General features: G+C 53.4%; 2 protein-coding genes across 2 annotated transcripts; both read right to left on the minus strand.

The window, feature by feature from the left end:
- Nucleotides 1-388: 388 nt before the first annotated feature.
- On the minus strand, nucleotides 389-26,148 carry IQCN (IQ motif containing N; the record flags this gene model as incomplete). The annotated part of the gene is given in 11 exon segments (XM_081232646.1): nucleotides 389-459; nucleotides 711-777; nucleotides 780-1,640; nucleotides 7,297-7,455; nucleotides 8,503-9,471; nucleotides 9,574-10,468; nucleotides 10,470-10,524; nucleotides 11,688-11,749; nucleotides 21,079-21,178; nucleotides 25,283-25,378; nucleotides 25,836-26,148. Coding segments are annotated over 11 exon segments (3,648 nt in total).
- JUND (JunD proto-oncogene, AP-1 transcription factor subunit) lies at nucleotides 25,492-27,343 on the minus strand. Its single transcript, XM_081232061.1, has one exon. The coding sequence runs from the start codon at nucleotides 27,201-27,203 to the stop codon at nucleotides 26,166-26,168; it is 1,038 nt and encodes a 345-aa protein (XP_081088187.1). The 5' UTR covers nucleotides 27,204-27,343; the 3' UTR covers nucleotides 25,492-26,165.

Raw genomic sequence — 27,343 nt, forward strand, 5'->3', positions numbered from 1 at the left:
GGACCCCTCCACCTCTCCTGACTCATGACCCTGAAGCTTTTACACTCTGCCTATCCCCTCAGGACACCCCCTGCCCCTTCTAGTTCCCCCTGGAGCCCCCATCTCTCTGTGCCCCCTCTATGGCTGCCCCAAACCCAAGCTGTCACCCCCCCTCTACCCCTCCTCTTGGCCAGGCTGCCCCCTCTCTCCCTCTCTGCCCTGTCCCTGATCCCACTGGCTGGGGATGTCTGTGTACGGCTCTCTCTCACCCAGATCGGGGCCTCTTGGGGGTGGGCCCAGCATCCTCTCAAATCTGGATGTGGCTGGAACCCTCTAGTATTTCCTGAATGAGGCACCCGTGCGTGCACCTGTAGGATTTTCCAGGGCCAAGGGACTCATGGTGGCCATTCTAGGCCAGGTCCCCAGACACTGGCTTCTGGAGTACCTCCATCTGGAACCGACTGGATGCTGCCCTGCTAGCTGTGGATGAATATGATGGTACATATGAGGCCATGCTGGCAGCCCTAACCTCCGGGAAAGGCTTGGGGTCCCCATCCCAGCCACAGACCCTAGGTGCCAACTGCATGGTTGGAAGTTTTGGGCCCCTCCTGTCCAGGATGTTCCAGATCCCTCTCATTTTCCCTCGCACCATGCCTGAGACACCCCCGTAAGCACAGGTAGACCAAGACCCAGACTGTGGAGGGCTTTATTCATTAGACCCAGAGACCCACATGGCTCCTCCCTTGGTGTTCCCCCACTGGTAAGCCAAGGTCCTAGACACCACTGCATGTGCTGTGAATGTTGTCCCACGCTGCTGGTCCCAAGAGCGCATCCGTGGTGAGAGAGGCCCGGGTGCAATGGCTGCGCCAGGTGGCTTGAAGTATCTTGGCTGCTAACTGCTGCTGCTTCAGCCGGTTGCGTACAGTGAAGCCCCTCCAGGCTGACTGGATGGCCGTGGCTGCCTTGTTCTGGTGATGGGGTTGCCAGGGGCTCCGGGGGTTTGACCGGGTGATGCAGCCCCGTGGCATGCTGGCCTGGCCTGCAGCACCCTGGCCCGTGCCATGTAGCACCCGGGTGGGCAGGGTATGGCCGCATATGTGACATTTGCGGGAGCTGGAACCCACAAACATCACCACGCTGGGTGGGCTCCCCAGCTCGGAGCTCAGTGACTGGCAGAGACTACAGACACGTGGCTGGCAGGACTGGAAGCAGCGGTGGTCAGACGTTGTCCTGGCCCCACTGCCCATCTCAGCCCACATGCCTGGGAACAGCATTTGCTGGGTGCAGCTCCAGCGGATGCAGAAGCCTCGCCACGCAGCCTGGATGATTGTGGCGGCTCTGCAGAGCTGGGTCAGGTCCCACCGTACACGGTAGCCACGCCAGGCAGCCTGGATGGTGACGGCCCACTGATGCCACAGCTTGATGGTATGGCGCACCAGGAAGCCACGTGTACACGCCTGGATAATGACCACCGCATGGATGATTATCTCCTCCACAGCCTGCACCGACGCCACCAGCTCCCCCGGCTGTCTGGGATCCACCGCCGCCATGACATCCCACGCGCCGCCAGGGACCGCAGTGCTGTTCCTGGGCCCGACCGCTACACTGGGGACGGCAGAGTTCCACTCTTGGCTTCCAGACACGCCAGCATCCTCAGGACCCTGGAGAACAGCGGGAGTCAGGGATGCCCCGTGACTGTCTGCAGGAGCCACGGAGCTAAGGGAATTCCGAGACACCAGTGGAGACTCCTGGTTAAAAAGGGGCCACCGGGGGCTTCCCTGGTGGCGCAGTGGTTGAGAGTCCGCCTGCCAATGCAGGGGACACGGGTTTGTGCCCCGGTCCGGGAAGATCCCACATGCTGCGGAGCGGCTGGGCCCATGAGCCACGGCTGCTGAGCCTGCGCGTCCGGAGCCTGTGCTCCGCAACAGGAGAGGCCACAACAATGAGAGGCCCGCGTACAGAAAAAAAAAAAAAAAAAAGGTGGCTGCCGGGAACCACTTGGTGAAGACTCATAGCCCAGAGACACCCTCCGAACTCCTGGATTCAGCCTAGGGATGACCATCCGTTGTGCCACCTCACCAGTGTGGATTCTTGGTGCTACGGCCAGCGGTGCACCTGTGGAATGTTTAGGAACTTCCTGTGAGGACCTGGGGGCATCCTTCTGCTCCTGATGGGTGGGTCCAGTCCCAGCCACAGAATTGTCTGGCATTTGTGGGAAAGGGACATCATGCGTGGTCCTGAAGGATTTTCTAGGGCCAAGGGACTCATGGCCATCCTGAATCAGACCCCCAGACACTGGCTTCTGGAGCGCGCCAGGGATGGCTTCCTTCTGGAGCCCTCTGGATGCCACTCCTCTAACCAGGGGTGGATGAAGTGGCACGTGTGAGGCCACGCTGGTGGCCCCTGACTTCCGGGAAGTGCTTGGGGTCCCCATCCCAGCCGCAGACCCTGGGTGTAAACCGGTTGCCATAGTACTGCCATGGGCCAGCTTGGGTGACCCTGAGATGACAGTAGAAGCCATCGTCCCGTGGGAATGGCTCCGGGACATATGAGCCACCGAGGGGCTCTGGGGCATAATGTGAGCCCCCAAAGCCTTTTGATAAGCCGAGGGGCTCTGGGGCACCACATAAACCATGGAGGGGCTCCGGGGTACAGTGTGAGACACTGATGTCTGTTGATGAGCCAAAGTGCCCTTGACAGACCCTGTCTGCACACCGGGGACCCCACTAGCAGCCACAAGGTGGGAACTGGGGCTCCCCATTGCTGGCTGACCTCTGATGCAGAGTTGGGGTGCCACCACTGGCCATGGAGTGCTCGGCAAAACTCGGGGACTGTGGAGGGACAGAGGCCATGCCACTGGTCATAGACATAGCTTGGCTGGGAGCCACCTCCTCCAAGAGCGGCATTTGGTCTTTGGGAAGAGTCTCATCCTCTGCAGGGAATTCTTGACTGTGGTCGATGTCAGTTGCCAGGGGACTATGGGACATCCACAGGGTTGCCTCAAGGACCTCGGACTCCCAGTTGGATATGGAGCCCTGGGGCAAAGCCTGGTCCAGGTCCTCTGGCTTCATCACAGTCTGGTGGCCTGTGGTCTCAAACGGCATCATCCCAAGAGCTTGGCTCAAGTGTGAGGCTCTTTGCAGAACCGTAGGCACTTGGTACACTCCCTTGGCTGTGCCATTAGCTTCCTGGAGATGAGCTTGAGCCAGGCCAGGGGTACGGGATGCCTGGAAGGAGGCTGTGGACGCTTCTCCTGCCCGGGCTCCGTGATACGGACGAGGAGAGATCCCAGTCAGCATGGACCCTTGGGGAAGGCTCTGGACCATGCCTCCAACTGTGGAAGGTGGACCAGATGTACTAGCCATGGACTCCAGAACTAGGTTCTGATCCAGTCCCCTAGGCATAGATGCTGGGTCCACACAAGAGGCCACAGGACAAGGAGGGATACTTGAGCCCACGCCACTTGCCGCTGAACCTAGGAGTAGGCTTGGAGTAGTTAGACTAGCTGAGGGTCTTACAGAGAGACCTTGCCTATTCCCACCAGCACCGGATGCTGCAATCAGGCTGGGGGACACTGCAGTCATGTCAGAACTCAGAGGCAGGGTTCTGGCCATGCCACTGGCCCCAGAACCTGGAGGAAGGCCCTGACCCATGCCACTGATCACGGACCCTGGGGGAAGGGTCTGAACCACACCACTGACCATATAACCTGGTGGAAGGCTGGGAGCCACACAACTCATCATGGACCCTTGAGGAAGGCTCTGGCCCACACCCTTGATCATGGACCCTGGGGAAAGACTAGGGGTCATGCCACCGGCCATAGTACCTGGGGCCACAGTTGTGGTCATCCTACTGGCTACAGAACCTGGCACCACACCACTGGCCATGCCCATCCCAGACTCCTGGCTGACAGCATCTGCTTGTTGGTAACTGGATTTGGAGATTGTAAACACAGGACACTGTTGGTCCAAAGATATTGGGAGATCGACATTGACCTGAGATATGCCGGGGCCCACATTGGTGAGGGAAAACTTGGATGAACTCACATCCAATCCACCGGGCACTGAAGCCAGAGAGAAGCCAGGTCCCGCCTCTGAGGCTGGTTCATGAATCAAGGGGGCACCAGCCACAGAGGTCCAGGATGTAATGGGGGCCATGCCCCTGGTCACCTGAGATTGGCTTGGGCCCTTACCAGTCACCACACTTCTCCACCCCATACTCCCTGACTTGCCAGGGGACATAGGTACCCGAGACCTACTTAGGAACGTGCCAGCAGCCAAAGTCCCCTGAGGCACATTTAGGAGCGTGCCACAGCCATGGTCCCTGGGACATGCTTGTAGCCATGCCCCTGAACAGAATCCCCTGAGATATACTGGTTCCCTGGCCCAGACAAGAGTCCTCTCCACTGGCCACAGATGCCTGGTAGAGACTTGGAGCTGAAACAGTGACGGCAGATTGTTCAGTTATGATTGGGAGCCTCCCACTGATACTGGATGGCTGATGAAACCCAAGGGCCACCTTGCTGAACTCAGGTGCCTGGGGATTTGGGGTCACCCCACTAACCATCAGAGGATCTTGACATGGGTCCACCCTAGTAGACACAGTTGGCTGGCTCAGACCCCGGCCCATGCTGTTAGCCACTGATGGATATGGTGCACATGAGGTGACTTCAATGGCAAAAGATGAATGAGGCTGACTGGAAGCCACTGCATTCACCCTTGATGACAGTAGGTTTGAACCCACGCTACGGGCCCAACTCGGCTGACAGAGTGCACAACCCATACCACTGATCACAGGTGGTTGGGCCAGGCTGGGCATCCCCCTACTGGCCACAGATGGCTGGGTTAGGCTGGGGGCCACCACATAAGCCATAGGAGGTTGGCCTAAGCTAGGAGCCATCCCACTGGCGAAGGATGGCTGGGCTAGGCAGGGGTTTACTCCAATGGTCAAAGATGGCTAGCCTAGGCTAGGGGCCACCCCAATGGTCATAGGTGACTGGGCTAGACTGGGGGCCACCCCACCAACCCTACATGTCTGGCCTAGGCTGGGGGTCATCCCATCAGTCATAGGTGGCTGGCTTGGGCTAGGGGCCCTGCCACGAGTCACAGGCAGCTGGGCTAAGCAATGCCGGGTGCCACCCTGGTGGTCATAGATGGCTGGGCTAGGCTCAGGGCCACCCCACTGGTCACAGGTGTCTGGGTAAGGCTGGGGGCCACCCCACTGGCCACACGTGGCTGGGCTAGGCTGGGGGTCCCCCCAAAAGTCACAGGCGGCTGGGCTAAGCTAGGGGCCACCCCACTGTTCACAGGTGGCTGGGCAAGGCTGGGGGCCACCCCAGTGGTCATAGATGGCTGGGCTAGGCCCAGGGCCACCCCACCGGTCACAGGTGGTTGGGCTAAGCTGAGGGCCACCACACCGGCCATGGATGGCTAAGCTAGGCTGAGGGCCACCCTACAGGCCATCAATGGCTGTGCAAAGCTGGGGACCACCCCATCAGTCACCAATGGCTGAGCTAGGCTAAGGGCCACCCTATTGGTCCTGGATGTCTGGCTTAGGCTGGGGGTTATCTTACTGGCCTTAGATGACAAGCTTAGGGTGGGAGTCATCTTACTGGCCACAGATGGCTCAGATAGGCTGGTGATCACTCTACTGGCCATAGAGAGCTGGTCTGGGTTTGGGGCGACCTTACTGGCTACTACAGGCTGGGATAGGTATGGGGTCAACCTACTGGCCACAGATGGCCACCAATAGACCATAGGGACCACATTACTCAAAGACAGACTTCTGGTCAACCCAGTCCTATAGGGTTTCTGGGACAAGCTCTCCTTCAGATTCATGGAGCTTTGGTCTGAGGACATATCTCCCTCATCATCTGAGCCCCAGTGGACACTCAAGGTCATGCGACTGGCCACTGAACTGTGATGCAGAATGGGGATCAGTTCTGAGGCTGCAGAAGACTGGTCGTGGAGGTTTGGAGTCATGTGCCTATGGCCTGCTCTCAGGCTCTTCCATATTCCCAGGTCCCTGGGACCTCTCCACATGCGCCCCAGAGAGGAGAGGATCTAGATGAAGGTCCCTGTGCCCACCGGTCATGCTGGCCACAGACTTGGTGGAAAGGCTGAGTGAACTGCAGCTGCGCAGTGAGCTCTGGGAATTGCTCATACTGGGGCCATAGTCTGTGGAGCCCTGGGAGAAGCTTCTGGCCAGGCCACTGTCTGGACCCTGTGGCAAAGTGGACACCAGTTCATTAAGTACACGGCTAGTCATCAGCTCCTGTAGGCAGTGAGCACTGGAAATGGTACCCCGTGTTTGATTTTTCTCCTGCCCAGGGATGGCTGTACGGGGAAGGGTGGGCACCAGCCTATTGCTTGGGGAGGATTGGAACACACTGGGATCAACCTGAGTTTTGAGTGCCCAGCAATGACCAGGAGCCATGGAGCCGGGCCGGAGATCTGGGGTTATGACACAGGCCTTGGGGGCCTGTGGTTGTGCTTTGTTCACCATGGAGGCATGTGGTGGACTTGGGGTCACCTTGTTGGTCATCTCCCTAGTGCCCATAGAGGCTCGTTTATGATTTGGGGACTGAGTTCTCTGCATGGTCTCCTCAGGGACCATAGATGGCTGTTGCGGACCTCTGGCCACTGAGGGTCGACACACACCAGGAGGTACCCTGCTGACCCTGGAGGGTTGACACCCGCAAGCCAACCCCGCATAGGCGGCGGCACACTAGTGGGAGTGGGTGCCCCTCCCACGACCTGTAGTTCCGGGAAGCTTGCCCGGTGCCACCACCCTGCCCTCCCCCGACGACGCCCATGAATGTGGGGCCACCCTGCTGACCTCGTGTGGATTGTGGGTGCTTGGAGTCATGCTGCCACTGGCCAATGATAGCCATCTCATGCTTGGGCCCACGCCATTGGCAATGAGTGGCTGCCATAGCCAGGGGGGCGGCTGCTGGTGCGGCGAGTTGGGCAAATTGGGGTCCACATCACTCACCATGGGACTGAGATCTGATGCCAGTTCACTAGCCCTTGGGTGCAGGCACACATTTGCCTCATGGACCTTGGGGGTCAGGTACAAATTTAGGGTGTCTCTGCTGGGTCCCATCTCCTGTGACAGAGTGGGGTCCGGGGCAGCAATCAGGGGATACTGATGAATGGTCATGGGGTCAAGGAGTCCAGCAGTCAAGGAGGCACCCACAGAGACCACCGATGAGCAGGGTGAACCCCCGAGCATGGTTCCACCCCCCACCTCTTCCAAGAGCCTGGAGGGCCAGCCTGTGATGAAACCCTCCCAGGCCCCACCCCAGTGAACACTGACCTTGCTGGGCTGTAGTCTCATGGGGCCCAGGGTGGGCCCCCATGCAGCCGACGGGCTCCCCTTGCAGTCCACCTCCACTGGGGTCAGCATCACAGTCACCCCGCTTCCCGCTGTTTTCGCGGCAGCCTTGGGGAGGATGACTCCAGACCTCAGGGCCACCTGAGAAAAAGACTGGCTGAGGACTATGCCCAGCTCGCCCTGACACAGGGCCTGGTTCAAGATGGCCCGCTCCCACTCCACCAGGGCCTTGCTGAGCACGTCCACCAGTCTGCCCTGAATGGCCTTAGTGAACCCTGCCAGCAGCTCGCCCCGGGACAGGGTGCAGAACAGGCTGGTGGCCAGCTTGCCCCAGGACAGTGCCTTCACCAGCGCCGTGCCCAGGATGCCCTGAGGCAGGGCCTTGGCCATCGTGGCTCCCAAGACCTCTTTGGACAGGGCCTGGTCCAGGGCCGCCCTCACATCCCCCTGGGAGAGGGCTTTTGCCAGCAGGGCACGAAGGTTCTCCTGGGAGCCCAGCAGGGCAGCCAGCTCAGCACATAGGGAAGCGAGCTGGGAGGCTGCCAGCTCCTCCTGGCAGGGCGGGGCTGGGCTGGTTGTTGACGGCTGGGCCCTGTCCCCCCAGGATTCGACATTGCACGTGGTGTGTCCAGCAGAGGCCAGCAGAGGCACCAGAGTGTTCTGGCCCTCAGAGACCCCCTGGCGTGGGCCCTGGGTGGCCTTGCCTTGCACGTAGCTGTGGGACAGGAGCTGGGTCAGTCTGTCCTCTGGCTTGGCTCGGGGCAGAGCGCCGACGTGCTGGCAGGGCTGGGTGGAGGCCTTGAACTCGACTAGGAATGGTTGGGACTGGGTCTTGCTGCTGAGCTCAGCGGCCTGGCGGGCTGCATGGAGGCTCTTGGCTGTTTCTGTGGCCAGATGTGCCTGGGACTGTGCCTGGGTCAGCTTGGTGGGCAGATGTGCCTGGGACTGCACCATGGACAGACACATGCCCAGATGTGATTGGGCTAGGGCTGTGGTCAGCCCAGGGGGTGGATGTCCTTGGGACGGGCCCTTGGTCAGCTTGGTAGAAACATGTGCCTGGGACAGGGGCTTGGTCGGCTCGGCCAGCAGATGTGCCTGGAGCGAGCCTGTGGTTGAACACGGGGCCGGTTGTGCCTGAGGCAGACATGCACCCAGATGTGCCACAGCTGTTTCTATAGGCTCACATACCTGGGATAGGGCCTTCACGACATCCGTCCTCAGGTGTGTCTGCTTGTTCCTGTCTTCAGCCACTTTTGACCAGGACGAAACCACTGGCACTTCCATGGCCACACTGATGTTAGATGCTGTTTCCGTTTTCACCTGTTTCTGGGAGAAGGCCTTGATTTTCTCACCTTCCGAAGGAGGCCTGGCTGTAGCCTTGGGATCCCCAGCCCCCAGATGTGATGGGGCAAAGCATTTCACTTTTCTCTCAGTCAAGTATGAGTGGGGTGAGACCTTGGTCACCCCTGCTGCCTGCCTCGCGTTCACCACAGCCTTGGCCTGTGGTCCACTTAGACATGTGTGGGATGAGGTGTCGGGAATTCCAGCTGCCGCCGCTGCTGAAGATGAACATTTGAGATTTCTAGCTGCTGGAGGGGGCAGGAACAGGGTCCTGAGGATGGTGGCTACCAAGCCTAACTGAGCTGGGGTCTTGGTTACCATGGCCGCCAGGCGTGTCTGGGCAGGAGGACCTTTGGTCACCGAGACGCCTTGGAGTGTCCGATGAGATGGGGTCTTGGTCATCGTGGCTGCCGGGCGCACCTGGGGTGGGGTCTTGGCCATCACGGGCACTGCACACATCTGGGGCGGGGCCTTGGTCATTGTGGCTGCAGGGTGTGTCTGCGTTGGAGACTTGATCATCGAGGGCAACAGGCATAACTGGGGTGGGATCTTGGCCATCATGGCTGCTGGTCGTGTCTGGGGTGAAGTGTTGGTCATCGAGGCTGATGGTCTCATTTGAACTGAGGTCTTGGTCACTGGGGTCGCTGGGCAGAGCTGGGGTGGGGTTTTGGTTATTGTTATCACGGGCACTGGGCAGGGCTGGGATTGGATCTTGTTCACCATGGCCTCCAGGCATGACTGGAGTGGGGTCTTGGTCACTGTGGCTTGTGGGCACGTCTGGGCTGGGGTCTTGGTCACTGGGGATGTAGGGTACACCTGGGGTGGGGTCTTGGTCATTGTGGCTGCTGGGTACATCTGGAGTGCGGTCTTGGTGGTTGTCATTGTGGGCACCGGCTGGGGTATGGTCTTGGTTATCACAAGTGCTGGGCCTGTCTGTGGTGGCCCTTCGAGGACCTCTGCTTCCATGTAGGCCTGGGTCTTGACCTTGAGTTTTCCTTGAACTGCCTGGGCACACCTTCTGGATGGTGGTGGTCCTGGGGCCCCTGCCTTGTTGGCTCTGGCAGTTACTTGCTTGGTCTTCATCGTGTCCCCCTCTACGTGGACAAGGCAGGCATTTCTGACGGTTCTTGTCAGCAGGCATGGGCGGCACTTCGCCTCTGGACTCACAGGACACGGAAGTCTGATGGCAACGGTCTGGTGTGGAAGGAAGGCGACGCTGGGGCCTCCGACAGAGCACGTACCCGGCTGTGACATGCCTTGGGACTGCAGCAGGGCCAGCTGGTGGGTATAAGTGGCCAGGCTGTTGGAGGAGGGAAACTGGGTCTCCTTGCTCACCATGGTGGGCTGGGCCAGAAGGGACTTGTCCTCTTCCGGATGCTGGAACCGCACCTGCTGGGGCGGGTGGTAAGGGATGTCCCCCTCCTCCACCTTCGCTTTTTTCTCCACCGTCTTGCCAGACTGGAGGAGGCACCTGGTGTTGAAGCGTCGCCAGGCCTCCTGGATGGCCTTGGTCGCCATCATCTGAGAGATTAGCCTCTGCCGGAGCTGGTAGCCCCTCCAGTTGGCTTGGATGAGGGTGGCTGCATGGAACAGCATCATGTCCATTTCGTCCACCAGGACATTCTCGAAGGCCTGTCTCTCCACCACAGCCCGGAGGCATGGGATATGATGAGCCACAATCTTGCCTTTGTCTGGCTGTTGCAGAAGGGTCTCCTTGGATGCAGGTGGCTCATGCTGGGGCTGTGGACGCAGTATCCCTGCTTTGTCTTGGAGGTTGGGGACGGGCTGATAGGAGCTTTGCCCACTGGGTGACACCTGTAGCTGTGTTGCTTGCTGCATTGTCTTGGTTCCTAGGCGGCTCAGCTCTGCCTGTGGGGGTTTATAAGGAAGTGGTCAGGGAGCAGTGTAATATACACACGAGGCCTCCTGGCTGGGGCGGGCACTCACCCCAGAACCTACATCTTGCTCCTGGCACCTTGCAATCTTCCTCTTCTCCTTTGCAGGCCCTCTCTCTCCCAGCCACATGCCCAGGTGGCCTTTGGTACCCGTGTCTCCCTATCACCCTGTGGCTACTTCAACATCAGCACACAGGGCACGTTCTCACCTGAATGTCTGACCACCTATCTGCTTTTCGACCTTCTTCTGTGTCTGGAACATACTGTGAGTACAGCACTGATCACAGTATTTTGGAAATATCCTGTTTGTGTGTGCGTGTGCCTGGTGTTATTATTTGCTTTTCTCCATCGACTATGAATTCCTAGAGGGCGGGAACCAAGTCTGAGTCACTTCTGTGGCCCTATTTCAGTCACAGGGCTTGGCTCCAGGTTTTGAACAGGTATTGGCTGGGTGGCTAGCTTGACCAATAAATGAGTGCATGAGTGGACTGAAAGTTGGATGGATAGATGGTCGCATGGCTAGATACTGAATGGATAGATCAGTGGAGGAATGAATGCTGGATGGGTTGGAGGAATGGATGAAGGGTAAGGGTGCAAATGGATGAGTAGATGAAGTTGATGAATGAATTGATGAACAGATAAGTAAATAAGGAAATGGACACATGGATGGATGGATGAACGGATGGATGAGTGAGTAAACAGATAAATGGATGGATGTGTGGGTGGATGGAGGAATGGATGGATGGAGGAATGGATGGATGGATAGGTGAGTAGGTGGGTGGATGGATAGATGCGTGGATGGGTGGGTGGGTGGTGGGATATATGGATAGATGGAGGGAGGGAGGATAGATGAGTGGGCAGATGGATGGATGACATCTGAGTAGATAAATGTGTGTGAATGAAGAAAGCTGAAGGAATTGGTAAAGAGATCAATGAATAGGAGGTGGATTGATGAATGCCTGGATGGATCAGTGAATGAATGGAGGATAACATAGATGATGGATAGATCAATTACAGATGGAAGGGTGGTAGAAGAAAGAATGAGGGGATGACTGGCTTTCAGAAGTACTTTGATGCAGAGAGAGTTCAGACACTGTCAAGCAGCCCTGATGTATAACCTGGAGCATAGACACTTACTTTGCAGAAGTACCCCTTTCTGGCTGGACCAGCCAAACTTCATACCTTGGAGGGTCATAGGGCTGGAGGAAAAGCAGGAAGAGAAGGTGCAATCTCAGAAGCCAGCTTGCTAGAGGAAGAAGCCTTCAGCACTTCATCCCATGCATTGTGCAGCAACACTGCCCTGGGTTGGCTCTGTCCCCAAGACCAAAACGAAAAGAGATGATAAAAGAAAAAAACCTAAATTCTCTTTAAAAAAAAAACACAACTTTTTTTTTTTTTTTCTCTTTGCAAATCTCACGCATTCAGAGGTAAAACTAGAGAAATACCAGTTAGGCCAAAGGGTAGGATAAAGCCACCATCAAAAATTGGCACTTTGGGCTTCCCTGGTGGCGCAGTGGTTGAGTGTCCGCCTGCCGATGCAGGGGACACGGGTTCGTGCCCCGGTCCGGGAAGATCCCACATGCTGCGGAGCGGCTGGGCCCGTGAGCCATGGCTGCTGAGCCTGCGCGTCCGCAGCCTGTGCTCCGCAACGGGAGAGGCCACAACAGTGAGAGGCCCGCGTACCGCAAACAAAACAAAACAAAACAAAACAAAAAAAAAAAAAAAAAAAATTGGCACTTCTTGGGCTTCCCTGGTGGCACAGTGGTTGAGAGTCCACCTGCCAGTGCAGGGGACGCGGGTTCGTGCCTCGGTCTGGGAAGATCCTACATGCCGCGGAGCGGCTGGGCCCGTGAGCCATGGCCGCTGAGCCTGCGCGTCCGGAGCCTATTCTCCGCAATGGGAGAGGCCACAACAGTGAGAGGCCCGCGTACCGCAAAAAAAAAAAAAAAAAAAAAAAAAAAAGGGCACTTCTGGGCTTCCCTGGTGGCGCAGTGGTTAAGAATCTGCCTGCCAACGCAGGAGACATTGGTTCAAGTCCTGGTCCGGGAAGATCCCACATACCACGGAGCAACTAAGCTCGTATGCCACAACTACTGAGTCTGCGCTCTAGAGCCCGCGAGCCACAACTACTGAGCCTGCATGCCACAGCTACTGAAGTCGGTGTGCCTAGAACCCATGCTCCACAACAAGAGAAGCCATCACAGTGAGAAGCCTGCACACCGCAACAAAGAGTAGCCCCCGCTCGCCACAGCTAGAGAAAGCCCTTGTGCAGTAACTAAGACCCAATGCAGCCAAAAATAAATAACTTAATTAATTTTTTAAGAATTGGCACTTCTGCTACAATTGTCAGTGAATCTCCTCCACACACGTGTTTTTGGATTAAAAAAAAAAAAGATGAATGTGCAAGTAAGTCTATTCCAGTGGGGTTTTTTTTAATTTTTATTGAAATATAGTTGATTTACAATGCTGTCTTAGTTTCAGGTGTATAGAGAAGTGATTCAGTTATACATACATAAATATATATACATATATGTTCCTTTTTTACATTCTCTTCCATTATAGGTTATTACAAGGTATTCAGTATAGTTCCCTGTGCTATACTGTAGGTCCTTGTTGGTTATCTATTTTACATATATCCAGTGTTATTTTGTACCTAAAAACAAAACTGGAAATAACCAAAAAGGTGATTGCTAGGGGGCAGTTACAAGTGCATAAAGAAAAGTACTCAAGGATGTTCATCACTATATTTTTTAGAAGAGTCAAAACTGAAAACAACCCAAATGGTGGTTTAAATTAATCAGTTGAGGGCTTCCCTGGTGGCGCAGTGGTTGAGAGTCCGCCTGCCGATGCAGGGGACACGGGTTCGTGCCCCGGTCCAGGAAGATCCCACATGCCACGGAGCGGCTGGGCCCGTGAGCCATGGCCACTGAGCCTGCGCGTCCAGAGCCTGTGCTCCGCAACGGGAGAGGCCACAACAGTGAGAGGCCCACGTACAGCAAAAAAAAAAAAAATTAATCAATTGAATATTCATACAGTGGTATGCTATCCAGCCATTAGAAATGGTGTCCAGACCCACAAGAATGGCTAAAATTTAAAAGGTGAATATGTCACAACCACTTGCAGAAACGATCCATATCTTGAAGGGAACTCAAGAATTCCACCCTGACAAATATACTCAAGAGGTCCAAGTGTTTTATACTCATCCCAAACCAGAAACCATCCAAATGCCCATCAACAGAATAATGAATATCAAGTGTATATTCATCAGTATATTAATATGAACGAATAGAAATAGAAATACTGACTTATTTATACCCATTCAACACATCAATGAGAATGAGGTCAACACTATAGAGAAATCTCACATACATTGTTTTGAGTGAAAGAAGCTGAACATAAAAGAGGACAGATTGGTTATTCCGATTATAGGACATTTAAAAGGGAACAGAAGAGATTAAGGTCTGCTATTAAAAGTCTAGACAGTGGGATTGCCCTTGTGGTGGGGTGACTGGGAGGGGACATGAGGGGGCTTGGGAGACCAGTCACGTGGGTTTCTTCGGATTGTGAAAAGCTAACCTGGGGTCTCTTCTCTCTGCATCACCTTCATATAGAGGCCAAAATACTCTTAAGTGATATTGAGGAATATGTAATGAGGTAAGCAAATAATCAGAGCATAATCTTAAATGAAAAATGCAAGTTGCAAACCACAGGCACCATAGGACTTGACTTTTTAAAAAATAGTCCAGGGGACTTCCCTCGTGGCACAGTGGTTAAGAATCTGCCTGCCAATACAGGGGACGCAGGTTCGAACACTGGTCCAGGAAGATCCCACATGCTGCAGAGCAACTAAGCCCGTGAGCCACAATTACTGAGCCCACGTGTCACAACTACTGAAGCCCACGCACCTAGAGCCCGTGCTCCACAACAAGAGAAGGCACCACAACAAGAAGCCCGCGCACTGCAACAAAGAGTAGCCCCCGCTCACCACAACTAGAGAAAGCCCACGCACGGCAACGAAGACCCAACGCAGCCTAAATTAATTAATTAATTTAAAAAATAATCATAAAAAATAAAAAATAGCCCAGGACTTCCCTGGTGGTGCAGTGGTTAAGAATTCGCCTGCTAATGCAGGGGACATGGGTTCAATCCCTGGTCCAGGAAGATCCCACATACCGCGGAGCAACTAAGCCCATTTGCCACAACTACTGAAGCCCGTGTGCCTAGAGACAATGCTCCGCAACAAGAGAAGCCGCCTCAACGAGAAGCCCGTGCACCGCAATGAAGAGTAGCCCCTGCTCACGGCAACTAGAGAAAGCCTGCGTGCAGCACCGAAGACCCAATGCAGCCCAAAAAAAGGATATAGAAAAAATGAGGGAGTTTGGCCTTTTAGTCAAGGTGGCAGAATGATGTGATGTGGGAACCTGACCCCTGCTTCAATCCAACATAGAAATAACAGATAGAATTTCTTTTTTTTTTTTTTTTTTTTTTTGCGGTACGCGGGCCTCTCACTGTTTTGGCTTCTCCCGATGCGAAGCACAGGCTCCGGATGGGCAGGCCCAGCAGCCATGGCTCACGGGCCCAGCCGCTCTGCGGCATGTGGGATCTTCCCGGACCAGAGCACGGACCCGTGTCCTCTTCATTGGCAGGCAGACTCTCAACCACTGCGCCACCAGGGAAGCCCTGATCCTTTTCTAATGTATAGAAATATCAGATCACTACATTGTATGCCAGCAACTAATGTAGGTCAATTATACTGCAAAAACAAACAAACAAACCCATAGAAAAAGAGATCAGATTTGTGGTCACCAGAAGGGGTAGGGATGGGGGCAGGGGAATTGCATGAAGGCAGTCAAAAGGTACACACTTCCAGTTATAAGATAAATAAGTACTAGGGATATAATGTACAACATGATTAAAATAATTCAACCTGCTGTATGTTATATATGCCATATGTTTGTTAAGAGAGTAAATCTGAGTTATCATCACAAGGAAACAATTTTTTTCTTTTTTTAAAATTTTGTATCTATATGACATGATGAATGTTCACTAAACTTATTGCAATCATCATTTTATGATATACCTAAGTCAAGTCATGCTGTACATACACCTTAAACTTATACAGTGCTGTATGTCAATTATATCTCAATACAACTGGGGAAAAACGTTTTTTAAAAAAGAAAAGAATGAGACTTCAAAAACAAACTCATAGAAAAAGTAAGAATAAAACCCTTGTAATTCCCTTTTTAAAAAAGAAAAAAAGGAAGGAAAAAAGGAAAATGTTACCACAATCTAGCTCTCACCAACAGATAAGATGCAAAGATGCTAAAAACATGACCACTTATCAGAAGAATAATACTATACCCAAGTACTATTTATTCCAAAGATGTAAAAATAGTTCAATTTCTAAATATTCCCAAGGTAATTCATTACATCTAGAAATCTAAAAGATAGCCATATGATTTTTCAAAAAGGGCCAAAGCATTTTGACCAAAGCATTTTATCAAATCCAATAGCTATTTCTAATAAACATTTTAAAAAATAGATAGGATAGTACCTAAAAATGGTAAGCTTAACTAAAAAACCACAGCAAATGTCATTTTAAATGGTGAAATACTGAAGTCATTTTTGTTAAAGAAAGGAGAAAGATGTTGCCCAGCCTTGCTGCGGGTATCATTATTTTTGGTGGTTACAGCAAAAACAAGATGACAAGGACTTGAATAATCAGTGTAAATGTTTGAAAAGGAGAGCTCAGCAGGAATGGTCAACCCAGAAGACCCAAGAGATTCTAATTTTCTAATTTCCTAAGGCACATGGCTGCATACAAAAACCCATAGCTCTTCTGTATTTGAGGTAAAACCAGCTGGAAATGGAAATGAGAAAAAAATAAATGAGAAAAAAATACCATTCATTCATAGTGATGTCCAGGGAATTCCCTGGCGGTCCAGTAGTTCGGACTCCATGCTCTCACTGCTGAGGGCCCAGGTTCAATCCCTGGTCAGGGAACTAAGATCCCAAATGCTGGGTGGTACGACCAAAAAAAAAAAAAAATATATATATATATATATACACACACACACACAATTCATAGGAACAAATATTACACAAAAGCCAGAGGAGTTATATGAAGGCTAGGAAAAGAGACAAAATCCATCTGAAAGATGTACCATGTGCTTAGGAAGAAAGAATTCCTATAAATTATTACACAATATCACAATTCATAGAGTGTAATTCATGCCCAGTTAGAATCCCAATGGGGAGTTTTTTGAACATGGAATGATTTCAATGTTCAGATGGAAGAGTAAATGAGAGTAGCCAAGAAGATCATGAAAAAGAAGAGTAGTCGAGACTTCCCTGGTGGCACAGTGGTTAAGAATCTGCCTGCCAATGCAGGGGACATGGGTTCGAGCCCTGGTCTGGGAAGATCCCACATACCACGGAGCAACTAAGCCCGTGCACCACAACTACTGAGCCTGCGCTCTAGAGCCCACGAGCCACAACTACTGAAGCCCTCACACTAGAGGCCGTGCTCTACAACAAGAGAAGCCACCGCAATGAGAAGCCTGCGCGAAGAGTAGCCCCCGCTCGCCACAACTAGAGAAAGCCTGCGCACAGCAACGAAGACCCAGCGCAGCCAAAAGGAAACTCTAATGTGGTTTCCTAGGGTTGAGGGAGTATCCCCAAGGAAGGGCAAATTTGGAAGAGGTTAAACCCCCTTGGAGAAGATGTGGTTTGACCCACCAGATGGCAGAGATATTTGCTGGTTTGGCCAGACCGAAGCAGAGCTGGAGTTGCCAGGCAAGCAAAAGGCCACCCCCTGAAGTGCACGTGGAGGAACAGATGATCAGTAACTGGTGATATGAGCACACATCAGGAGTCCAGTTGCTGGTGGGGGCAGAAGGCCTGCAGAGTGTGTGGGCTACCGTGGGGGCTTTGGGTTTTGGGTCAAGAAGGCTACAGAAAGATTTTCACCAGGTCATGTCTGCTAAGTCGCAAAGGGATGACGTTCTAGATCCATGAGTGGGGCAGGTTCACCAGGAATCTTCATGCCTCTACCACTGACACTTCCTGCAATGTTTCACCAGTACCCTCTACTGATAAAGATTCACACTCACTTGAAAGGAGACAATGAAAGGAACTCCTTGGTATATTACAGAGTAATGGACATATTGAAAGGTACATTTGGAGGCAAGATGTAATAAATTGAGAACTGACATGCACCTTAAGTGATGAAAGAACAAAAAAATCTGCCAACTGATAATTCTATATCTAGAGAAAATGTCCTTTGAGAGTAAAGTTAAAGACATTTTACAGAAAACAGAAGCTGGTCCTCCTTGAGTTGCATCTTTTTTTTTTTTTTTTTTTTTGGCTGCGCTGGGTCTTCATTGCTGCGTGTGGGCTTTCTCTAGTTGCGGCGAGCAGGGGCTACTCTTCGTTGCGGTGCATGGGCTTCTCATTGCGGTGGCTTCTCTTGTTGCTGAGCACAGGCTCTAGGCACACAGGCTTCAGGAGCTGTGGCACGCGGGCTCAGCAGCCGTGGCTCGCGGGCTCTAGAGCTCAGGCTCAGTAGTTGTGGCACACGGGCTTAGTTGCTCCGTGGCATGTGGGATCTTCGCGGACCAGGGATTGAACCCGTGTCCCCTGCATAGGCAGGCGGATTCTTAACCACTGCACCACCAGGGAAATCCTTGAATTGAATCTTGAATTGCTGCCCATTTTTGGTCAATTTACCCCTGGGAAGTCCTGCAAGTCAGAATAGAGATGACTGTATGACATAAAGCATCACTGAAATTTTTCAAAATGGATAGGCTTTGTGGAATTCCCCCCCTCAATGTGGGGTTGGTGGGCTAGGCACTCAAAGAAATCTCATGCACACCTCTCTCTGTAGACTCTATGAAGTAATAGCCGCCAACAGAGATACTCAGAGATTTCAAGCTGCATAAAAAGGTTTTAAACTCCTCAGAAACAAAAGTGGTTCTGTAAGTAGTATGCAAAGAATGAGAATCAATTCTGCCTCAGAGAGGAAGTAAAAGAAGCAAGATGATCAATATCTTGTAATAAACTCTAATGGGAAAGAAACTGAAAAAGAATATATATATATATATATATATATATATATATATATATATATATATATCTGAATCACTTTGCTGAAATTAACACATTATAAATCAACTATGCTTTGATAAAAAAGAAAGAAAGGGAGAGAGAAAGAGAGAAAGAAAGAAAGAAAGAAAGAAAGAAAGAAGGAAAGAAAGAAAGAAAGGGAGAAAGAAAGAAAAGCAAGATGACACGTGACTGGTCATCTCTGCTTGGTCCAAAATGTGCAAAGAACCTGGTTTATGTGGCTTGTGGCTTGTGTAGCTCCTATGCCCTGAGAGATGATTTGTGCCCAGACGGCAGTCATGGGTGATTACCTCCAAGATTACCATGCTAACTGGAGAGCAAGGGCTGTACTGCTGTGTCCCCAGCTCTATTACCAGCCTGGCACATAATCAACCAACACAGATTGCTTGTTGAGTAAGTGCTTGTTGATGTGTCTTGTTATTAATCAGTTAGAGGGTCTGATGCCACCATACCTTCTCAGGTGTGTCCCTTTAGCTTCCTAAGAATCTAGGGGTAGGGGATTAAGAGGTAGAAACTATTATGTATAAAATAATCTACAAGGATGTATTATATAGCACAGGGAACATAGCCAATATTTTATAATAACTATACATGTAGCATAACTTTTAAAAATTGTGAATCACTATACGGTATACCTATAATTTATTTAATATTGTACATCAACTATACTTCAATAAAAAATTTTTTTGAAAAAAAAATAAATAAAGACATTTTCAGGTAAAAGAAAACTAAAAGAATTTGTCACCTGCACACCCGCATTACAATAAATGCTACTAAGAAAGTTCTTCAAGCTGAAGGAGATTTACACTTGAGGGAAACAGATCTTTGGGGAGAAATGAAGAACACATAAGAGATGATAAATACCTGCATAAATAGGAAAGACTATTATTTTCCTCTTTTAAAGAACACATATAATTGTATAAGCAAAACTTAAAACATTGTCTTGTGGCATTTATAATCTAGGTAGATGTCATTCATATGACAAAGAGAATAAAGGACAATGGTGAGGGTAAAAGGACCTATACAGTTGGAAGATTTTTACATTTTAGGTGAAGTAGAGCAATAGTAAGTCTAAGTCAATTGTGACTTAAGGATATATGTTAAGGATTACAGTTCCTTGAGCAGCCCCTAAAAAAGAAAAAAAAAAAAAGACAGTAGTTAATTTAAAATAGAATTCTGAAAAAGATTCAAATAATCCAAAAGAAGGCAGAAGAGGGGGAACAGAGGAATAAAATTCAGAGACCACAGAAAGAAAAGTAGTAAAAATGGTAGATTTAAATTCAATCATATTAATCATTGATATGATAATGGACTAAACATCTCAAGACAGAGATGATCACAGTCGATTTGTTTTCAAGAATATCTGGCCCCAAGATGGGCCAGGCCCCAGGCACAATGGGCATCAATGTGAACTGAATCGTAACAGCAAACTGGCCTGAAGCTGGCTCCCTGGAGGTGGGCACAGTCACTGTCCCCATGTCGGAGGAGGAACCTGAGGCAACACAGTGTGTCTTTTTTTCTTTTTTTAAAAAATCTATGTAGTTATTTGGCTGTGCCGGGTCTTAGTTGCAGCACGCGGGCTCTTAACTTGTGGCATGCAGGACCTAGCTCCCTAACCAGGAATCGAACCCAGGCCCCCTGCATTGGGAGCGTGGAGTCTTAAACACTGGACCACCAGGGAAGTACCAACATACTGTGTCTTACTTCTTTATATCGTTTCCTATTTGCCTCCCCCATTAGACTGTGAGCTTCCCACCAGAGAGGACCCTTTGTTTGCCCTTGTCCCAGTGTCTAGAACAGTACACATAGTACGTGCTCAAGAGATATTTATGGATAAATGGAAGGATGAAAGGAAGGATAAATAAATGGATGGATCGATGGATGGATGGATGAATGTGGCCCAGGATTCAGAACTTGGTGACAGCCGCTTCAGGATCCAAATTGGTCCATCCCAGGTTCTGAGGTTTTCTCAACCACATGGCTCAGCCCTTTCGATAAGCTCAATCAGAATAAGGAGACAAAGGAAGGACAGAGGGAGAGAAACAGGAGGGCAGGAAATGAAAAGAAGGAATAGGAGCCACGGACACATAAGCTCAGTGGCCAGCTAGGCAATTTTGAGTAAACCCCTCTGAGCCTTCCACATGTGTCACATGAGCTAAGACCACTTTCCCAGCTTCCCAAGAAGACATGATAGGCTCTCCAGGCTGGGCCCCCAAGGCAGACAAACCCACCATCAGGCCTCTGGGGGCCCCTAGCACCCCTGCTATGAGAGGCTGTGGAGCTGTTCCACCCCTCAAAGCAGTCTGGAGGGCCCAGGAGGACTCTGAAGGCACTGGGGGCCAGGGGAGAATGACCAGGTCTCTACGTACTGCCCCCCACCAAACGTGCCACCAGCCTCACTCACCTGCCCTTGAAGCTGAACCCACCAGCCCTACCAGCGCCTTGGGGCGCTGGTGCCACAGTGGCTTTGTGACTCACAGCCAGGTTCCGGCCAATCCCATCTCCTGTGGGGAGGGGGTATTAGAAGGCTGACTCAGTGGGGTGGGGGAGGGGGCAGGACCCAGGTCATGGTCAGGGTTGAGGGCATGGTGATTGCTACATCTTGCCTGCCCATCCTGAGTAGAAACTTAGGGCTCTGAGCACAGACGGGACCCCAAAATCTCCCCCTCCATGTGTCTGGAGGTGGCCTCAGTCTCATCCCTTGGGTCTTTGCTGAGCACTTACTTTGTGCTGGGACCTGACCTGGACCTAGGGACACAAACAACTCAAATAATCTAGGGGTGTGAAACTGTTACGAGGGAACCAAAGTGGGGGTGGGATAGGCTGAGCCCCATAGAGAGAGAAAAAGAGTTGGCTGGGGGTGTGCTGTGGGAAGGGCATCCCAGATGGACAGCAGAGCATGTGCAAAGGCCCTGCGGTGGGAACAGCTGGGCATGTTTAGGGAATATGGAGGAGGCTAAAGTCATTGGAGGGAGGGACAAGAGGGCAGGGAGGGTGACTGTATAGGTAAGGCTTCAGAGAGGACTACAGGAGTTTGAGTTTTGTTGAGAAGGTGAGGGGTAAGCCATGGCTCTTGTGCTCTGACTTATATCCTAAAGGGTCTAGAGTGTCTGGTTTTGAGGATGGGGGCTCCTTAGGGTAGTGCCAGGCCCAGGGCCCCTTGGGATCTTCCCACTGCCTGGCAAAAGTGGGCACTGACCCTGAGCCACAGTCCTGGAAGGGGAAGTGAGGCCACCATCCCTGGTCACCTCCTGGGGCTGGGCCAAGGCCTGGTGTGAATCACTGCTGGCTGGGCCACGGCTGACACACACTTTGGCCTCAGCTCAGTAGTGTCCTGCCAAAGCCACACAGCCTGGCCCAGAGGCCTCTGCCTGGCCTCCCTGGGGAGCCACCGGGGGGCATCAGAACAAGAGGCCAACAGGGACGCCCAGCCTTCCTCTGCAAAGATCCCCTGTCTTCTCCACACTGTGGGTGTGGCTTTGGGCAAAACTAGGGATATGGGACAAGACTTATGTCCTTTGTTTCAGCAGTGACCAGGACAGTTCCCATCCATGACCTGAGTGAGCCAAACACAAATCCAGGGTGATCAGGGCAATAATAGTGGAAGCACAGAGCACTGATGGAGCCCAACAAGGGCATCTGCAGCAGAGCTTGAGAGGTGAAGCTCAGCTGGGTGGCTGAGGGAAGAGGGGTATCAGGCTTGCAGCTGTGCAAAGGTCCCGAGGCCAGAAGGAAGGGAAATAGTTCGGGTGGGGAGCTGCCTGGAAAGAGAAACTGACCTGCCCAGGGCCAGGTGCAGTCAAGGCCTTTTTTCCAGAAAAGTGGCAAGTAAGGGCCAGATCTATGGTTTCCAAAATGCCCTTCAGGTCACATGCAAGTGAAAAGACAGGGCCTCCACCTAGCCCCAAGGCTCCTTTTAGGCAGGTAAAAGGCTTGGGTTTGAGCCCCCGTGCTGCCATTTAGCAGGATCTTTGTCCCTGGTTCCTAGCACACAGCTCCTAAAACTTCTGTAAACTCCCAAGTGGTGTCTTTTGTATGCTAATGAAATAAACGGTGGCCAGGGCCCTTAGATAGCTTCAGGATGGGAGCTAGTCTCCAAAAAGACCAAGGCATGATTAGAGGGTTGTAACTTTCTGCCGCACCTCCCAGACCTCCTGGGAGGGGAGACAGGCTGGATATTGAGTTAATCAGCAAACGCCAGTGATTTCATCAATCCTGCCCAAGCATTGGTGAACTCATGGGGTGCTGGGAAGATGAGGTGCCCAGAGAGGGCATGGAAGTTCCTCGCCCTTCCCCCATACCTTGCCCTATGCATCTCTTCCATCTGGTTGTCCCTAAGTTGTATTCTTTAAAATAAACTGGAAAGAGTGAGTCAAGTGCTTTCCTGGGCTCTGTGAGCTGTTATAGCAAATTATTGAACCTATTGGTGGGAACCCTCGGGTTTATAGCCAGTCTTTAAGAAGTACAGGGGGGCGGGAATTCCCGCGGAGTGGTTAAGACTCAGCTCTTTCACTGCAGGGGTCACGGGTTCGATCCCTGGTGGGGGAACTAATCCCTGCATGCCCATGCCGCCCAGGGCCAAAAATAAATTAATTATTTTTTTAAATAAAAAGAAGCACAGGGGCTTCCCTGGTGGCGCAGTGGTTGAGAGTACGCCTGCCGATGCAGGGGACACGGGTTCGTGCCCCGGTCCGGGAAGATCCCACATGCCGCGGAGTGGCTGGGCCCGTGAGCCATGGCCGCTGAGCCTGTGCGTCCGGAGCCTGTGCTCCACAACAGGAGAGGCCACAACAGTGAGGGGCCCGCGTACCGCAAAAAAAAAGCACAGGTGGCAACCTGTGATCAGCGTCTCAAGTGGGGCAGTCTTGAACTCTTCACCTGTGTGGTCTGTGCTAACTCCAGGTAGAGCGTCAGAATTGAATTGTAGGATACCTAGTTGGTGTCTGCAGTTGGAGAACTGGTTAGTGTGGTGGAAAAAAACCCCACTCATTTGGTGTCGGAAGTGCTGTGAGGGGGTATCTGGTAGATCTCGTAACCTCCCTGGGCCTCCCCTTCTCTATAGGTTGGGGGCTGCACAGTGTACGCCTCGCCTGAATACTATTTCACTGCTGTTCATCTCCCAAGCACTTCCAACTTCTGACCTGAGACGTTACCTGGACACGGGAAACACATCCTTTTCACAGCACAGTAGGTAAAGGCCAGCATGGGCAGGGAACTTGGCTGAGGTTACAGCAGCAAACTGGGCAAATTGGCACCCAAGTTGGGACCCAAGTCTCCTGAAGAGTGAAGCTCTGACCCCCAAGCATGGTTCTTGGTCTCTGTGTGGACACCCCAACCTCAGCATCAGCCCTCTTTTCACTTCAAACCCCTCTCCTGAAACATCTGCCTGAAGGTGGTACCAAAGAGAGGTCACATAGTTAAAAAAAAACAAACCCCAAAGCAGCTCTTGAAGCCTTGAAATGTGCGCAGACAGGGTGATCTGGAGGAAGAGGGAACTTGTATGTGGTGAAGCCCCACTCTTTCGATGGCTGAGGGACTGTGGGCACAAGGCGTTTCTTCTCTGCACCTCTCTGTATCTCAGTTTCCTCATCTGTAAAACAGGCATGATTTGCCCACCTTCCCTATCAGGGTTGGGTACACAATTGGAGTTCAAAGCTCACTTGCCCTCTTGCCCTGTGTCCTTGGCCACCAATGCTCATGTCCCTCGGGCCCCAAGTGAGGCAGAAGCCCAAGGTCCAGGGTCTTTTGCCCCCACAGTAGCAAAAGCCAAAGCAGGCAGGGGAAGAGGGTAACCTGGCAGTCAAGGCTCTGGAAGTGAGAAACCCAAGGTGCAAATGTCCCTGCTCGGTCTCCTAAAAAAGGCTGCTCGGGCTTCCCTGGTGGCACAGTGGTTGAGAGTCCACCTGCCGATGCAGGGGACACGGGTTTGTGCCCTGGTCCGGGAAGATCCCACATGCCGCGGAGCGGCTGGGCCCCTGAGCCTTGGCCGCTGAGCCTGTGCGTCCGGAGCCTGTGCTCCGCAACAGGGGAGGCCACAACAGTGAGAGGCCCGCGTGACATAAAAAAAAAAAAAAAAAAAGGCTGTGTGACCTGAAGCCTGTCACTCAACCTCTCTGAACCTTAGTTTCTTCAAAATGGGAGAATAGGATGTTGGGGGAGGGGTGTTTCAGACAGTACTTGAAAAATCCTGGATTCCAAGTCAGTGGTCCCATAGAACCTAACCACACCTCCAGTCCCGGAGGCAGACTGACTGGGTCAGATCCTACCTGTGCCAACCTTCCTTCTGTTCCTGAGACTCACGTTCCCCGTCCGACAAACGATAATACAAGCTTACATTGAGCGCCACCTGTAAGCCAAGAACTGCTCTGTAAACGAACTGTCTTAATCCTCACAACTTTATGGGACAAGTTTACCATTGCTCTGCCTATTTTACAGACAGGCAAACAGAAGCCCGGAAAGTTAGTTTCTGCCTTTTCCTCCCTGCCTCGGGCTGAAGTTGTCCCCCTTCCCTCCTGCAGTCCCTCCTCCGCGAAGGGGAGACAAAGGGGACACCGGCGGGCTGGCTAGTTCCAAACTCAGGTTGGAAACCCCAATGTCCCCCGCCCAACCCGGACAGGAGTCGGCCCCGCGCCCAGGCGCTCCTAGATGGCGCTCGCTGAGCGCCAGATGTGCAGGTTCTTCCCGGACGCCGACTCCCTCCTCCTCTGAGCAGGGGCAGAGGGAGGAGGCGAAGGAGGCAGGAGGGGACGGGGATCGGGCCAGGCCCCGCCCACCCCGTCAGGCCCCGGCAGGAGAAGAAGGAGGCGAAGAGCCGAGCTGGCGTAAGGAGACTTTACTGAAAACAGAACACCGGGCGAACCAAGGATTACAAACAGGAATGTGGACTCGTAGCAAAACGAAACAAAAAAACAAACAGAAGAAAAAGGGCGGGAGGAGGGGGCGTCGGAGGGATGGAAGGGGAAGGGAAGCGAGAGCGAGGAAAGGGAAGGAGGGAGTTTTTTTCTTCTTCTTCCCATTTCTTTAAAAAACCCACACAAGAAAACACACACACACACAACCAACGTTTGTTCCCGAGTAGAAACATAAATAGGGCAGAATCGAACACTCTGTTCTTCTCTCTTCCAAAGTCAAAAAAAAAAAAAAAGTAAAAGAAGAGAAAACGCAGGGCTTGAGGCTGCGCCCCCTCGGAGCCTCCTTCGGCGGCGGTGTGTACAAAGGGGCGGCCAGGACGCGCGGGTTTGTGCAACACTGGGTGGCCGCGCGCCCGGGACAGAGGCAGCGCGAGGGCGGGGAAGGTGGGGGTCATGCGCTCGCCCCCCGGCAGCAGGGGGTCCAGCTTGTCGAGTCTCAGGCGCCCTCTCCGACTCCTGGCACCCTCAAGGGGGGGATCCCGGGGCCGCGCCCTCTGCGAGTCCGGGGCGCCCACGCCCCCCCCAACCACGCGAGCCCGCCTCTCTGGGAGGAGGCCGCGCATGCGCCCCGCGAGCGAGCTCAGTACGCGGGCACCTGGTGCTGGGGCAGCAGCTGGCAGCCGCTGTTGACGTGGCTGAGGACCTTCTGCTTGAGCTGCGCCACCTGCTCGCGCAGCAGGCTCGCCGTGGACGCCAGCTCCGTGTTCTGACTCTTGAGTGTCTTCACTTTCTCCTCGAGGCGCGAGATGCGCTCCAGCTTGCGCTTGCGGCACTTGGAGGCAGCGATGCGGTTGCGCAGCCGCTTGCGCTCCGCCTTAATGCGCTCCTGCGTGTCCATGTCGATGGGCGACAGCGGCGGGCTCTCGCCGAAGCTCGGCACGTCGGGCACCGTCTGCGGCTCATCTTTGAGCGCGGCCAGGCGCGGAGGCCCCAGCGCGCCTGGGGGTGGCGGCGGCGGGAAGGGCACGGGCTCCGCGGCGAAGGCGACCGTCGCAGCACCCCCCGCACCCCCGGTACCGCCCGCGTAGCTGCTCAGGTTCGCGTAGACGGGCGCCTCGGGCGTGGCCGCTGCCGGGGCCAGCTCGCTGGGAGGCGCGGCGCCCGCAGCCATGCCAGAGGGTCCCCCGGCGGCGGCGGCAGCGGAGGCCGCGCCCGCGCCCAGCTGGTTTTGCTTGTGTAAGTCCTCTAGGGCCTTGACGAAGCCCTCGGCGAACTCCTGCTCCTCGCTGGCCGCCACCTTGGGGTAGAGGAACTGCGTGCTTGTCGGCGTGGTGGTGACCAGCCCGTTGGACTGGATGATAAGGCGCTCGAGCTCAGGCGAAGCGAGCTTGAGCAGCCCGAGGTCGGGCGAGGCAAGCAGACCGTCTTGGGGCGCCGCGCCAGGGGCGCCGTCGGTGCGCAGGGGGGCCGGGGGCGGCGCGGCCGCGGGCTTGAGCGCTGCCGCCACCTGCTCGCTCAAGCTCAGCGTCAGCGCGTCCTTCTTCATCATGCTGCCGGCCGCCGCCGTCGGGGGCGCCCCGGGAAACAGACGACCCGGGGACGCGAAGCTGCCGTCACTACCACTGCCGCCGCCGCCCAGGCCGCTCAGCGCCTCATCGCCGTAGAAGGGTGTTTCCATCCTCCGCCTCCCCCGCCGCGCCGGCCCGGGGGGGAGGAGTGGCCGCGGCCGCCCGGGGGGCCCGCGCCCCCCCGTCCGCTCGGCCCTGCTCCCGCCGCGGCCGCTGCGCCCGGCCCTCCGCTGGCGGCGGCTCCTGAGTC

This window comes from Mesoplodon bidens (assembly GCF_964165515.1).
Source record: "Mesoplodon bidens genome assembly, chromosome: 4".
NCBI classification, from domain to species: Eukaryota; Metazoa; Chordata; class Mammalia; order Artiodactyla; family Ziphiidae; genus Mesoplodon; species Mesoplodon bidens.